Source organism: Coregonus lavaretus (genome assembly GCF_964263955.1).
Source record: "Coregonus lavaretus genome assembly, chromosome: 24".
NCBI lineage: Eukaryota > Metazoa > Chordata > Actinopteri > Salmoniformes > Salmonidae > Coregonus > Coregonus lavaretus.
In genome coordinates this window covers 34,594,842-34,608,370 of record NC_140011.1, presented here as the reverse complement: position 1 = coordinate 34,608,370, position 13,529 = coordinate 34,594,842, and the positions used below count along the sequence as shown (strand labels likewise).

The following is a 13,529-nucleotide window of genomic DNA, read 5'->3' as shown; positions in this document are numbered from 1 at the left end:
AATACAATCACACACAACACACAATGAAAGACAGAGGGTTGTATAGGGAAGACAATACAACATAATGGGAAACAGGTGTACACAATAAAGACCAAACAAGTCAAACACAGAAACATAGATCGGTAGCAGCTAGTACTCCGGGGACGACGAACGCCGAAGCCTGCCCAAGCAAGGAGGAGGGGCAGCCTCGGCTGAATCCGTGACAGCATGCCTCACCAATACCCAAACAAGTGCAGGAGGTAGCTTTGTGTTGACTGTTTCAGTCCAGGGACATAGCTACTTTAGAGTATTAAAACTGAAAACACAGTTTTTCCATGCTGAGGCCTGAGGATGTAACAAACTAGCCACAAACACCTACAGTTGAAATCAGAAGTTTACATACACCTTAGCCAAATACATTTATACTCAGTTTTTTACAATTCCTGACATTTAATCCTAGTAAAAATTCCCTGTCTTAGGTCAGTTAGGATCAACACTTTATTTTAAGAATGTGAAATGTCAGAATAATAGGATTGAGGTCAGGGCTTTTTGATGGCCACTCCAATACCTTGACTTCGTTGTCCTTAAGCCATTTTGCCTTTGGAAGTATGCTTGGGGTCATTGTCCATTTGGAAGACACATTTGCGACCAAGCTTTAACTTCCTGACTGATGTCTTGAGATGTTGCTTCAATATATCCACATAATTTTCCTTCCTCATGATGCCATCTATTTTGCGAAGTGCACCAGTCCCTCCTGCAGCAAAGCACCCCCGCAGCATGATGCTGCCAACCCCGTGCTTCACGGTTGGGATGGTGTTCTTCTGCTTGCAAGTGCCCCCTTTTCCTCCAAACATAATGATGGTCATTATGGCCAAACAGTTCTATATTTGGAGCAGTGGCTTTGTCCTTGCTGAGCGGCCTTTCAGGTTATGTCGATATAGGACTCGTTTTACTGTGGATATAGATACTTTTGTACCAGTTTCCTCCAGCAACTTCACACGGTCCTACTCTGCTGTTGTTCTGGGATTGATTTGCACTTTTCGCACCAAAGTACGTTCATCTCTAGGAGACAGAACGCGTCTCCTTCCTGAGCGGTATGACGGCTGTGTGGTCCCATGGTGTTTATACTTGCGTACTATTGTTTGTACAGATGAACGTGGTACCTTCAGGCGTTTGGAAATTTCTCCCAAGGATGAACCAGACTTTTGGAGGTCTACCATTTATTTTTCTGAGGTCTTGGCAGATTTCTTTTGATTTTCCCATGATGTCAAGCAAAGAGGCACTGAGTTTGAAGGTAGGCCTTGAAATACATCCACAGGTACACCTCCAATTGACTCAAATTATTTCAATTAGCCTATCAGAAGCTTCTAAAGCCATGACATAATTTTCTGGAATTTTCCAAGCTGTTTAAAGGCACAGTCAACTTAGTGTATGTAAACTTCTGACCCACTGGAATTGTGATACAGTGAATTATAAGTGAAATAATCTGTCTGTAAACAATTGTTGGAAAAATTGTCCTAACCGACTTGCCAAAACGATAGTTTGTTAACAAGACATTTGTGGAGTGGTTGAAAAATGAGTTTTAATGACTCCAACCAAAGTGTATGTAAACTTCCGACTTCAACTGTAGGCTTCTAATCAACACATAGACACACACACTAACACACACACACATTTGTTTTACTATCGTTGTGGGGACCAAACAATTGATTCCCATTCAAAATCCTATTTTCCGTAATCCTAAACCTAACCCTAAACTTTAACCAAACCCTAACCCATCATTCTAACTCTAGCCCCCACCAAATTATTCTTGTTTTATGATCCTTGTGAGGACTTCTGGTCCCAAAAGGATAGTAAAACCAAAAACACACACACAAATATTTGATGTCTCAAAGGTTCCTTCTACCTCTATATATGAGAGATTGCCCGTGGTCCGTGAGTACATCCTGTGCTGCCTGGTGGTCTTTGTCTACTAATGTAGGTCTCCACTCTGAGAGGCTGTGTGCCAGGCCCTGAATCGGAGACTGTTGGACTGTACATCACATGATGGGCCTCAGGGCAAGGTTGTGAAAAGATCCTAAGATGGAGGATGGAGGGATTGAGGATGAAAGAGGGGATGAGAGATATGAACATGTAGCCCAGCTCTCTCTCTCCCTCTCTCTCTCTCTCTCTCTCTCTCTCTCTCTCTCTCTCTCTCTCTCTCTCTCTCTCTCTCTCTCTCTCTCTCTTTGTCCCGGTTGTGATTTCACAGTCGAACAAAGCCATTGGACATCAATAGCACGATTCTAGCACCAAACAGCTCATTAGCTCACATACTTCTAACAGCCTGAGAAAAATGTGCTGTCATCTTGAAGGTTGCTCTTCATTGACTTTCACTTGTTTACATTGGAGAGGGAATTACTGTAATTTAACTCAATCTGTAGCTGTTTTCTCATCATCTTAATCTGTAGTGCACAGGGTTCAGGATGACAATTAGTATACCTTCTTGAGCCTAACCTTTACTTAAACAGATTTATCCTCTCTGAGTCTTTCAGATGACTTTCCCATCTTCATCTGAGTGCCCTCTCCACATTACCTAAATAGGCCAATGTTCCTGATGTAGTTGGAATCCCTAACTAGGGGGCTGCTCTATTGCAAGCTGCAGGTCTGGCTCACTGTTCTGTATGCTGCTTCTATTCCTACAGTGCCCACTGTTTCCTATGCAGAGCATGCTCCTGTCAATCTCATTATATTACCCTGGTGCCGGTGCTCCAGGAGAGGGCTCCCTAAAGCCTGCAGCTGCAATATTAATGGAACAGAGCAGCAGAGAAAAATAAGAACCTCTGCTTCATATTATATTACTGCCCTAACCTGTTAGCTCCTTACTGGGCCCTGCCCTAACCTGGTCCCTACCCTAACTGGGCCCTACCCTAACTGGGCCCTACCCTAACTGGGTCCTACCCTAACTGCAGCCGAGCAGCCATGACTTGAACACACATTCTAAATCGCTGGCCCAAACGTCCGCCTCACATATTGACATTTCGGACAGAGATGCCTGAGAGAATGTTGTGTGAAATGTAACATACACCATAATGTAATGGAACACAATGTAACAGGCACCGTAATGGTGAGCTATGTTCCTGAAACATGTTGTGTCATAAACATTGATTGATTTGAATGTCAGTGTTTCTATAACTGGGAGTGTCTGTCTGAACTGAGGCTTGGCTGAATCTCGGATTATCATATTACACGCAGAATACTATAAATAGGCTACAAACTACAGTACAAACTGCAGTAGTCCATGATGTTACATGAGAATATGTGTCAATCAGGGATGCAAGGGTTTGACTATGCTGAGGACTAGATAGTCTGTTTACAGATGCTGCCAGATGAAGTCAGATGTGTACTGGTGGATTTATCTCCTCCTATATGAATGTAGGTCGATGGGCTGCAGTCTCTATACTGTCAGTTTCTCTCCATCATTTTGGCAGACGATGATTGAAACAGCATCTCAGCAAAGATGTTTAATCTACTTAGTTCAGAGCTTCTGTTGAATGTAGTCATTTAGATTTAAACATGGTTTTATAGCTAGATGTTTTCCAGTCTGTGAGTCTTGTGATTGGATTGTTTTTTCTTTGGCACACGGCAGATATAAAACATTACACTGAGTAGTTCCTGAACACAGAGGCCTTCCTTCAAGAAAAAGATTAGGAACGAGAGTGAAACTATGACAGGAAATTGTAGGTTTAAGTAGAGATAGATTATGGGATATTGTGCCCCCCTGGAGCACAGAGAGAGCCCTTCTTGTGACCCATGGAGATTTAAACACGCAGGCTGGAGGCTGCTCATGCCTCTACTGACAGCAAACATTACACAGTGAGGGGGAGAGAGACAGTCATTCAAAGGCTTTACCTTGTGGCGTTATGTTGAACTCCTGATGAAGTCTAAGGCAACTCATATGAGTTACAGAATTTGTACTCAAGTTCAAAACCATTACAACATTCCTCACATTTCTTGATCCAGTTATTGAGATTGAAAATACGTCTCTAAATGGGGGCTGGTTGTTGATTTGTTGAAAGCCTGCAGAGTGCAGAGGGAGTGGTGGACTTTAGTATATTTTGATATCTCAGGGAAGAGCCTGTAGGCACGGCCCTCTTCTCATTTTCCACTTTGATCCTAAGAATCTCTTCATTTATTTTCTATCATAGCACCATGCTAAACTTCCATCTCTCTTGTTTTTCTTTCTTCCTAGGAGATTGTGAGTGTTACTAAAGATGTCCGATAGAGTCGATATTGAAGAGAAACCGCCAGCCCCTCCCTTGAGAATGAACAGTAGTTCCCGAGACTCTACATCAGTGAATCACGGCTCCAAACCTCTCCCAATGGCTCCTGAAGAGAAGAACAAGAAGGTCCGCCTGCGCTCCATCTTCCCTGGGGGAGACAAGAGTGAGCAGACAGCTGCATATCACATTTTACTGTAGAATTAGAGTCCTGCATGAGCTTGTCCTGACCTCATGACCTAAACTGTGTGCCCTAGACATCACCACTGGCTCACGAGGTCCAGTGACAACAAGGAACCAGTTGATCAGTGATAGAGTAACATCACAGCTTTATGACGGTTAGGAGCCCCCTCTAAGTTATGCAATTTGAGATATGGGTATTGTATTTATATTTAGCTTCGCCCTCAGCAAAGAGTGAAACAATCTGAGTTATATAAAAGTTGCTGGAGCCATATAATCTGTGTAAACACAGTTCTTGTTCTAAAAATATTTGTAATCTCTGCTCAGGAATAATACCACACTGATTTGAAAATGTATCTCTTTAAAATCTCAGTGTACTATGTATTAGAAATAGATCTGAATGTTATTTTTGTTTTCCCCTGTGCAGCAAACAAGAAGAAGGAGAAGGAGCGTCCTGAGATTTCCCTGCCCTCAGACTTTGAGCACACCATCCATGTCGGCTTTGACGCTGTTACAGGGGAGTTCACTGTAAGTACATCCTTGACAGATCAACGTTCCAGTGAATATATTTAAACAGTATACGGTACATCACAGACAAGGAAGGTGTACAGTGAAGGTTTTGAGTATACCTTTAAATGGCCCATATTACCACTACATGTTAAAAATAACCATGGTAGCTATGAGGTCACAGAGTGGATCTGACCTCTGACCTATGACCTGTAACCTCTCTCCCCCAGGGCATCCCAGAGCAGTGGGCGCGGCTCCTTCAGACCTCCAACATCACCAAGCTGGAACAGAAGAAGAACCCTCAGGCCGTGCTGGACGTGCTCAAGTTCTACGACTCCAAAGAGACGGTCAATAACCAGAAATACATGAGCTTCACCTCCGGAGGTAAGAACACACAAACACACAACAGCCAGACGCTGTTTCAGATCATCTCTCTGCCTTACATTTCTGAATAATTGAAATAGCGAAAATATGCTGCTGTGCTGAGCTAAAGCTTTGAATATTTACAGTACATGCGGTCAGATCCGCTCTGTGACCTCATCTCTGTGACCGCACACTTTTTCATGTCTTGGATATATTTAACTGTCAGTGTGTTGTTAATGTAAGAGAATGGGACGTCTGGCAATGATTCCTTTCTCTTTCAGACAAATCAGCACATGGATACATAGCAGCCAACACTCTGGTAAGTGCTACTTCATTTCAAACATGTTTCTTTCCTCTTAACAACTAATTAGCCCGCATTTATTGAAAGAGAAACAAATATGAGCTTATAGTCTGTGTAGTACTCTCTCGTCAGCTGTAGGGTGCTCTGGAGTTTTTGAAAGCACTGTAAGCCAGACTGCGTGTTCTCGCTGGGCCCATTAACATTATCATGACCTCACATGACTGTCTCAGAGTATAAGCGTCCCTTTGGAAATCAGCCAAAGGACTGTCTCTGGGCTGTGTCGCTGTCTGAGTAATGTTTCATCGGTGTAATGTAAATGGTGGACTGAGAGAGAAGACTCTCAGGGGTTGTGTGCACTCACCTGCATTCAGACTTTCTGTCTGTTGGTACTTTACCTCTGGCTTGGGTGTGAATAGTCGGTGAACGGAGGCCTTTTCTCTACTATGGTTTTGTTATGTCTGGAGAATGCTGGTTTTCCCAGGCGGTGGCGCCGGCCTGTTGACTCCCAGCACTCTAAGGGTCCTGATGAAGTGTTGATAGAGCAGGTACCACACCTCTCAATAAGGAGCTGGTTCAGAGCCAGGCAGTAGGTACCACACCTCTCAATAAGGAGCTGGTTCAGAGCCAGGCAGTAGGTACCACACCTCTCAATAAGGAGCTGGTTCAGAGCCAGGCAGTAGGTACCACACCTCTCAATCGGTCAGCTCTCTGATATACTGTATGTATCAAATCAAAGTTTATTTGTTGCGTGAACGGGATACAACAGGTCTTACAAGCTATTTCTCAACAATGCAGTGTTCAAATACTAGGTCATATATCAAAAGATAAAAAAGAATTTATAACAAACCTAAGAATAAAAACTCACAAGGAGTAAAACACACAAGAATGTACGCAATATACAAGGTCGCTACCAGTTTCATATCAATGTGCAGGGATACAGTGGTAGGTGCCATATGGTGGCATTATGTCAATGTGCAGAAGCAAAATGTTCTGCCACTAATATCACGCTAGTGATCACCTTGCCATCTCTAGGTCAGCAGCTAGGTCTGGTCATCAGCAGAAGGTCCCCAAAACATGATTTGTGTCTCTTCACCCATGAAAATCTCTCTTCAGTTGATATGTGAGGATCCATTCATGTGTATTTAGATACTGATAGAAATAAGTCCCCATCTCTCCGTAGTGGTCCCCTGCCCTCTACCCTTCCCCATCTCTCCGTAGTGGTCCCCTGTCCTCTACCCTCCCCCATTTCTCCGTAGTGATCCCCTGTCCTCTACCCTCCCCCATCTCTCCGTAGCGGTCCCCTACCCTCTGCTCTCCCCCATCTCACCGTAGCGGTCCCCTGTCATTTACCCTCCCCCATCTCTCCGTAGCTGTCCCCTGTCCTCTACCCTCCCCCATCTCTCCATAGCTGTCCCCTGTCCTCTACCCTCCCCCATCTCTACGTAGTGGTCCCCTGCCCTCTGCTCTCCCCCCATCTCTCTGTAGTGGTCCCCTGTCCTCTACCCTCCCCCATCTCTACGTAGTGGTCCCCTGTCCTCTACCCTCCCCCATCTCTCTGTAGTGGTCCCCTGTCCTCTACCCTCCCCCATCTCTCTGTAGTGGTCCCCTGTCCTCTACCCTCCCCCATCTCTACGTAGTGGTCCCCTGTCCTCTACCCTTCCCCATCTCTATGTAGTGGTCCCCTGTCCTCTACCCTCCCCCATCTCTCTGTAGTGGTCCCCTGCCCTCTACCCTCCCCCATCTCGCCATAGTGGTCCCCTGTCCTCTACCCTCCCCCATCTCTCCATAGCTGTCCCCTGTCCTCTACCCTCCCCCATCTCTACGTAGTGGTCCCCTGCCCTCTGCTCTCCCCCCATCTCTCTGTAGTGGTCCCCTGCCCTCTACCCTCCCCCATCTCTCCATAGTGGTCCCCTGTCCTTTACCCTCCCCCATCTCTCAGTATCGGTCCCCTGTCCTCTACCCTCCCCCATCTCTCTGTAGTGGTCCCCTGTCCTCTACCCTACCCCATCTCTATGTAGTGGTCCCCTGTCCCCTTCTTCTCTCCTCCATCTCTCTGTAGCGGTCCCCTGTCCTCTACCCTCCCCCATCTCTCCATAGTGGTCCCCTGTCCTTTACCCTCCCCCATCTCTCTGTAGCGGTCCCCTGTCCTCTACCCTCCCCCATCTCTCCGTAGTAGTCCCCTGCCCTCTACCCTCCCCCATCTCTCTGTAGCGGTCCCCTGTCCTCTACCCTCCACCATCTCTCTGTAGTGGTCCCCTGTCCTCTACCCTCCCCCATCTCTCCGTAGTGGTCCCCTGTCCTCTACCTTCCCCCATCTCTCCGTAGCAGTCCCCTACCCTCTGCTCTCCCCCATCTCTCCGTAGCGGTCCCCTACCCTCTGCTCTCCCCCATCTCTCCGTAGCAGTCCCCTACCCTCTGCTCTTCCCCCATCTCTCCGTAGCGCTCCCCTACCCTCTGCTCTCCCCCCATCTCTCCGTAGCGGTCCCCTACCCTCTGCTCTCCCCCATCCCTCTATAGTTCATTGCTCTGTAATGTTGTGTGGGTCTGTGTTCAGTAAATCCTCCCATTTTCAACCTTCACATTCAGAACCGACTGCTGTCGTCTGGGCCTCCTGTCAGCCTTAGAACCTGCAGCGCATTATTTGACAAGGTAACTCCTCCATATTACATTCCGCATACCTCTACGGTCGTGGTCAAAAGTTTTGAGAATGACACAAATATTAATTTTCACAAAGTCTGCTGCCTCAGTTTTTATGATGGCAATTTGCATATACTCCAGAATGTTATGAAGAGTGATCAGATGAAAGTCCTTCTTTGCCATGAAAATGAACTTAATCCACAAAAAAACATTTTCACTGCATTTCAGCCCTGCCACAAAAGGACCAGCTGACATCATGTCAGTGATTCTCTCGTTAACACAGGTAAGAGTGTTGACGAGGAGAAGGCTGGAGATCCCTCTGTCATGCTGACTGAGTTAGAATAACACACTGGAAGCTTTAAAAGGAGGGTGGTGCTTGAAATCATTGTTCTTCCTCTGTTAACCATGGTTACCTGCAAGGAAACATGTGCCGTCATCATTGCTTTGCACAAAAAGGGCTTCCCAGGCAAGGATATTGCTGCTAGTAAGATTGCACCTAAATCAACTATTTATCGGATCATCAAGAACTTCAAGGAGAAAGGTTCAATTGTTGTGAAGAAGGCTTCAGGGCGCCCAAGAAAGTCCAGCAAGCGCCAGGACCGTCTCCTAAAGTTGATGGGATCGGGGCACCACCACAGAGCTTGCTCAGGAATGGCAGCAGGCAGGTGTGAGTGCATCTGCACGCGCAGTGAGGCGAATACTTTTGGAGGATGGCCTGGTGTCAAGAAGGGCAGCGAGGAAGCCACTTCTCTCCAGGAAAAACATCAGGGACAGACTGATATTCTGCAAAAGGTACAGGGATTGGACTGCTGAGGACTGGGGTAAAGTCATTTTCTCTGATGAATCCCCTTTCCGATTGTTTGGGGCATCCGGAAAAAAGCTTGTCCGGAGAAGACAAGGTGAGCACTACCATCAGTCCTGTGTCATGCCAACAGTAAAGCATCCTGAGACCATTCATGTGTGAGGTTGCTTCTCAGCGAAGGGAGTGGGCTCACTCAAAATGTTGCCTAAGAACACAGTCATGAATAAAGAATGGTACCAACACATCCTCCGAGAGCAACTTCTCCCAACCATCCAAGAACAGTTTGGTGACAAACAATGCCTTTTCCAGCATGATGGAGCACCTTGCCATAAGGCAAAAGTGATAACTAAGTGGCTCGGGGAACAAAACATCGACATTTTGGGTCCATAGCCAGGAAACTCCCCAGACCATAATCCCATTGAGAACTTGTGGTCAATCCTCAAGAGGCAGGTGGACAAACAAAAACCCACAAATTCTGACAAACTCCAAGCATTGATTATGCAAGAATGGGCTGCCATCAGTCAGGATGTGGCCCAGAAGTTAATTGACAGCATGCCAGGGCGGATTGCAGAGGTCTTGAAAAAGAAGGGTCAACACTGCAAATATTGACTCTTTGCATAAACTTAATGTAATTGTCAATAAAAGCCTTTGACACTTATGGAATGCTTGTAATTATACTTCAGTATACCATAGTAACATCTGACAAAAATATCTAAAAACACTGAAGCAGCAAACTTTGTGAAGACCAATACAAAACTTTTGACCACGACTGTACATTGGCTGAACACTAAATTGAACCATTTTGAACTCCTAATGTTGTTGATGCTAGATTTGCCCAGATACGCAGGCTCTATTGGATGGAAATGAACATGACTTACCAATAAATATGACTTACCATCCACCAAATGTTTGAGATTTTAGAGACCGCTTCACTCTCTATATTTAAATTTTGTTTGTGGGGGGGCATAATTGGATCTGGCCAATTTTCAAGGTAATGGATGCTTCGCTACTTCACCACTTGTCGTAAGCATTTCCTTAAACAATTCCAAATGGCCCACCCTTAAACTGTCAGGGCAGGGGCGCATGCCTAAGAGGGCTATTATGATCGTCAAAATCCTGCATGTCTGAACACGTGTTCTTCACTCCCTTCCCCACATAGCCAATATGTGCCTGCTTTAATAGTCAGTGGTTTAGATCTGACCGCGTGGCCCAGTAGAAACCTGTTAGCTAGCGCTGCTTATCATTAGCCAGCTAGCCTCTCATCTCCACTGCCTTGTTCGGCTCTGTCTGTGCTACCATGAGGGACAATAGGGGTCAGTGTTCTGAAGACTGCCCCAGATTCATAGCACAGACAGAGTTGAAGAAGGCAGTGGAGATGAGAGGCTAGCTGGCTAATGATAAGCAGCGCTAGCTAACAGATGTCTACTGGGCCATGTGGTCAGATCTAAACCGCTGATGGACTATTAAAGCAGGCACATATTGGCTATGTGGGGAAGGGAGTGAAGAACACGACGGACTGCTGGCTTGGCACCAATAGCCCACCGCTAATCACCACTACTGATATGCTGCGCTGCTTTGGCTATTCTTTGCCATCCTATGTTGCATGCTTAGGCTAGGGATGGATTAAATCTATCCCACTGTACAGAACAGTCCAAGTGGTCACCCAGATGATGGAGTACAGTACAGAGGTGAGAGACATTGAAACCCATTTTAGAGGAGAGAGTAGTGACAGGGATTGCCTTTGCATGGCACTCTGATCCACCCTCAGAATAGGTATGTGACCTACTGTATTATAAGGCTGTTTTTAGTGGCTATGGTTGGAGTGTTGGGTTAGGGGTCGTTTTGCATGTTTGGCTCTCTAGGCCCAGCTGTATGCTGTATAATGCAGTTCTATGGGCTGTCACTGAAACACCTCACAACAGAGAATATCCCTGTTAGCCTTGTTCTAGCTTGTTTTCTCATATAGCTGTCATGGTTTTTGCTGTAAAATGTAACTACTGTACCACATATCCCCCCACCCCACACACCCCCACCCTCTGAGCACATCCCACCATGTCATACCACACTCTCTGTCTGGTACATACCTCAGCCCATATGATCACAAGCCATTCTAGTAGCTTTCCTGTCCAGGGCCCGTATCCACAAAGCATCTCAGAGTAGGAGTGCTGATCTAGGATCAGTTTTGCCTTTCGGATCATAATAAATAATATTATATGGACAGATCCTAGATTTGTGGATACGGGCCCAGGTTTAATCAAGCTGATCATATTGGATACCTACATTCCTGATTACACTGTGGATTTTTTTTATTTTTTTTATTGTTTTACCGTATCTTATTTCACAGCTGAACACCCTGTTGTAATGGTATGGTCTAAGGAGGTGTTTATTGAAAGCATGGACATGCTTCATTACATGGAACATTAGGAGTCCCTGGACTAAACATTGACAATAATGCTTGTGACGCAGCTGTCCCAGCGTTTCAGATTGTCACAGTCCAACGTACTACAGACCTCCTCACTGAAACCTTGATTTACCCTTCAGGGTGCAAAGACATCGACAGAGCCCCCTATAGCGCCCCCTGTGTCAGAGGAGGAGGAGGATGAGGAGGAGGAGGAGGAGGAAGAGGAGGAAGAGGAGGATGACGATGAGCTACCACCTGTCATCGCACCTCGACCTGAGCACACTAAATCTGTGAGTCACTCTGAGGTTATAAACAATGACTTAACACAATGTTACCGATCGAAGACTTAGGAAGGCTTACAGTCTAATCACCTCAACAACTCAACTCAGTACAGAGTTGTACAGTATGCTTGTCCTGCTCCTCTCTGACTGTGTCCTGCCCCTCTCTGACTGTGTCCTGCCCCTCTCTGACTGTGTCCTGCCCCTCTCTGACTGTGTCCTTCCCCTCTCTGACTGTGTCATGCCCCTCTCTGACTGTGTCCTGCCCCTCTCTGACTGTGTCCTTCCCCTCTCTGACTGTGACTGTGTCCTGCCCCTCTCTGACTGTGTCCTGCTCCTCTCTGACTATGTCCTGCCCCTCTGTGACTGTGTCCTGCTCCTCTCTGACTGTGACTGTGTCCTGCCCCTCTCTGACTGTGTCCTGCTCCTCTCTGACTATGTCCTGCCCCTCTCTGACTGTGTCCTTCCTCTCTCTGACTGTGACTGTGTCCTTCCTCTCTGACTGTGACTGTGTCCTGCTCCTCTCTGACTGTGAATGTGTCCTGCTCCTCTCTGACTGTGACTGTGTCCTGCCCCTCTCTGACTGTGACTGTGTCCTGCTCCTCTCTGACTGTGTCCTGCCCCTCTCTGACTGTGACTGTGTCCTGCCCCTCTCTGACTGTGTCCTGCCCCTCTCTGACTGTGACTGTGTCCTGCCCCTCTATGACTGGGAATGTGTCCTGCCCCTCTCTGACTGGGACTGTGTCCTATCCTTTCTGACTGGGACTGTGTCCTGCTCCTCTTTGACTGTGTCCTGCTCCTCTCTGACTGTGACTGTGTCCTGCCCCTCTCTGACTGGGACTGTGTCCTATCCTTTCTGACTGGGACTGTGTCCTGCTCCTCTTTGACTGTGTCCTGCTCCTCTCTGACTGTGTCCTGCTCCTCTCTGACCGTGTCCTGCCCCTCTCTGACTGTGACTGTGTCCTGCCCCTCTCTGACTGTGACTGTGTCCTGCCCCTCTCTGACTGTGTCCTGCTCCTCTCTGACTGTGTCCTTCCCCTCTCTGACTGTGTCCTGCCCCTCTCTGACTGTGTCCTGCTCCTCTCTGACCGTGTCCTGCTCCTCTCTAACTGTGTCCTGCCCCTCTCTGACTGTGACTGTGTCCTGCTCCTCTCTGACTGTGACCATGTCCTGTTCCTCTCTGACTGTGTCCTGTTCCTCTCTGACCGTGTCCTGCTCCTCTCTAACTGTGTCCTGCCCCTCTCTGACTGTGACTGTGTCCTGCTCCTCTCTGACTGTGACCATGTCCTGTTCCTCTCTGACTGTGACTGTGTCCTGCTCCTCTCTGACTGTGACTGTGTCCTGCTCCTCTCTGACTGTGACTGTGTCCTGCGCCTCTCCTTACAGATCTACACCCGCTCTGTCATCGAACCCTTGGCGCCTCCCGCCCCTGTGAAGGAGGTCACAACCCCGCCGGAGTCCCAGGTCCAGCCGGAGAACACATCCAGCACTCTGTACCGCAACACTGATCGGCAGAGGAAGAAGTCCAAGATGACAGATGAGGAGATTCTGGAGCGACTGAGTATGTTGTCTCTCTGTGGACCTATGGAGCATGGAGAGACCCATAGAGATTGTGCTGTGACTGTACTGTGATGTGTCCAGACCTCTCAGCTCTAAACTCATCCTATTGCAGTGATTAGTGTGGGCTGCTCAGTAAGCCACAGATTACAGCCTTAGGACGGCCAAGCGCCCCTCTATAGTCAGAGTACTGCTCTCTCTGCAGTGTCTGCATGTGCCCCTGTCCAAAACATCAGCAGTGCTCTACTGTGCAGGCCAACCTCCC

At 47.2% G+C, this 13,529-nt stretch overlaps 1 protein-coding gene across 1 annotated transcript in view; it reads left to right on the top strand.

Annotated features, from left to right (window-relative positions):
- The window catches only part of LOC311100195 (serine/threonine-protein kinase PAK 3), a 61,221-nt gene that overhangs the window by 30,880 nt on the left and 16,812 nt on the right, over positions 1 to 13,529 (top strand). Inside the window, exons 2-8 of the mRNA XM_084141000.1 lie at positions 4,211 to 4,404; positions 4,846 to 4,946; positions 5,156 to 5,309; positions 5,570 to 5,607; positions 8,176 to 8,238; positions 11,570 to 11,719; positions 13,094 to 13,268. Of these exons, the coding sequence (XP_083997126.1) occupies positions 4,233 to 4,404; positions 4,846 to 4,946; positions 5,156 to 5,309; positions 5,570 to 5,607; positions 8,176 to 8,238; positions 11,570 to 11,719; positions 13,094 to 13,268 (853 nt within the window). The 5' untranslated portion in view covers positions 4,211 to 4,232. The remainder of the gene's footprint in view (positions 1 to 4,210; positions 4,405 to 4,845; positions 4,947 to 5,155; positions 5,310 to 5,569; positions 5,608 to 8,175; positions 8,239 to 11,569; positions 11,720 to 13,093; positions 13,269 to 13,529) is intronic.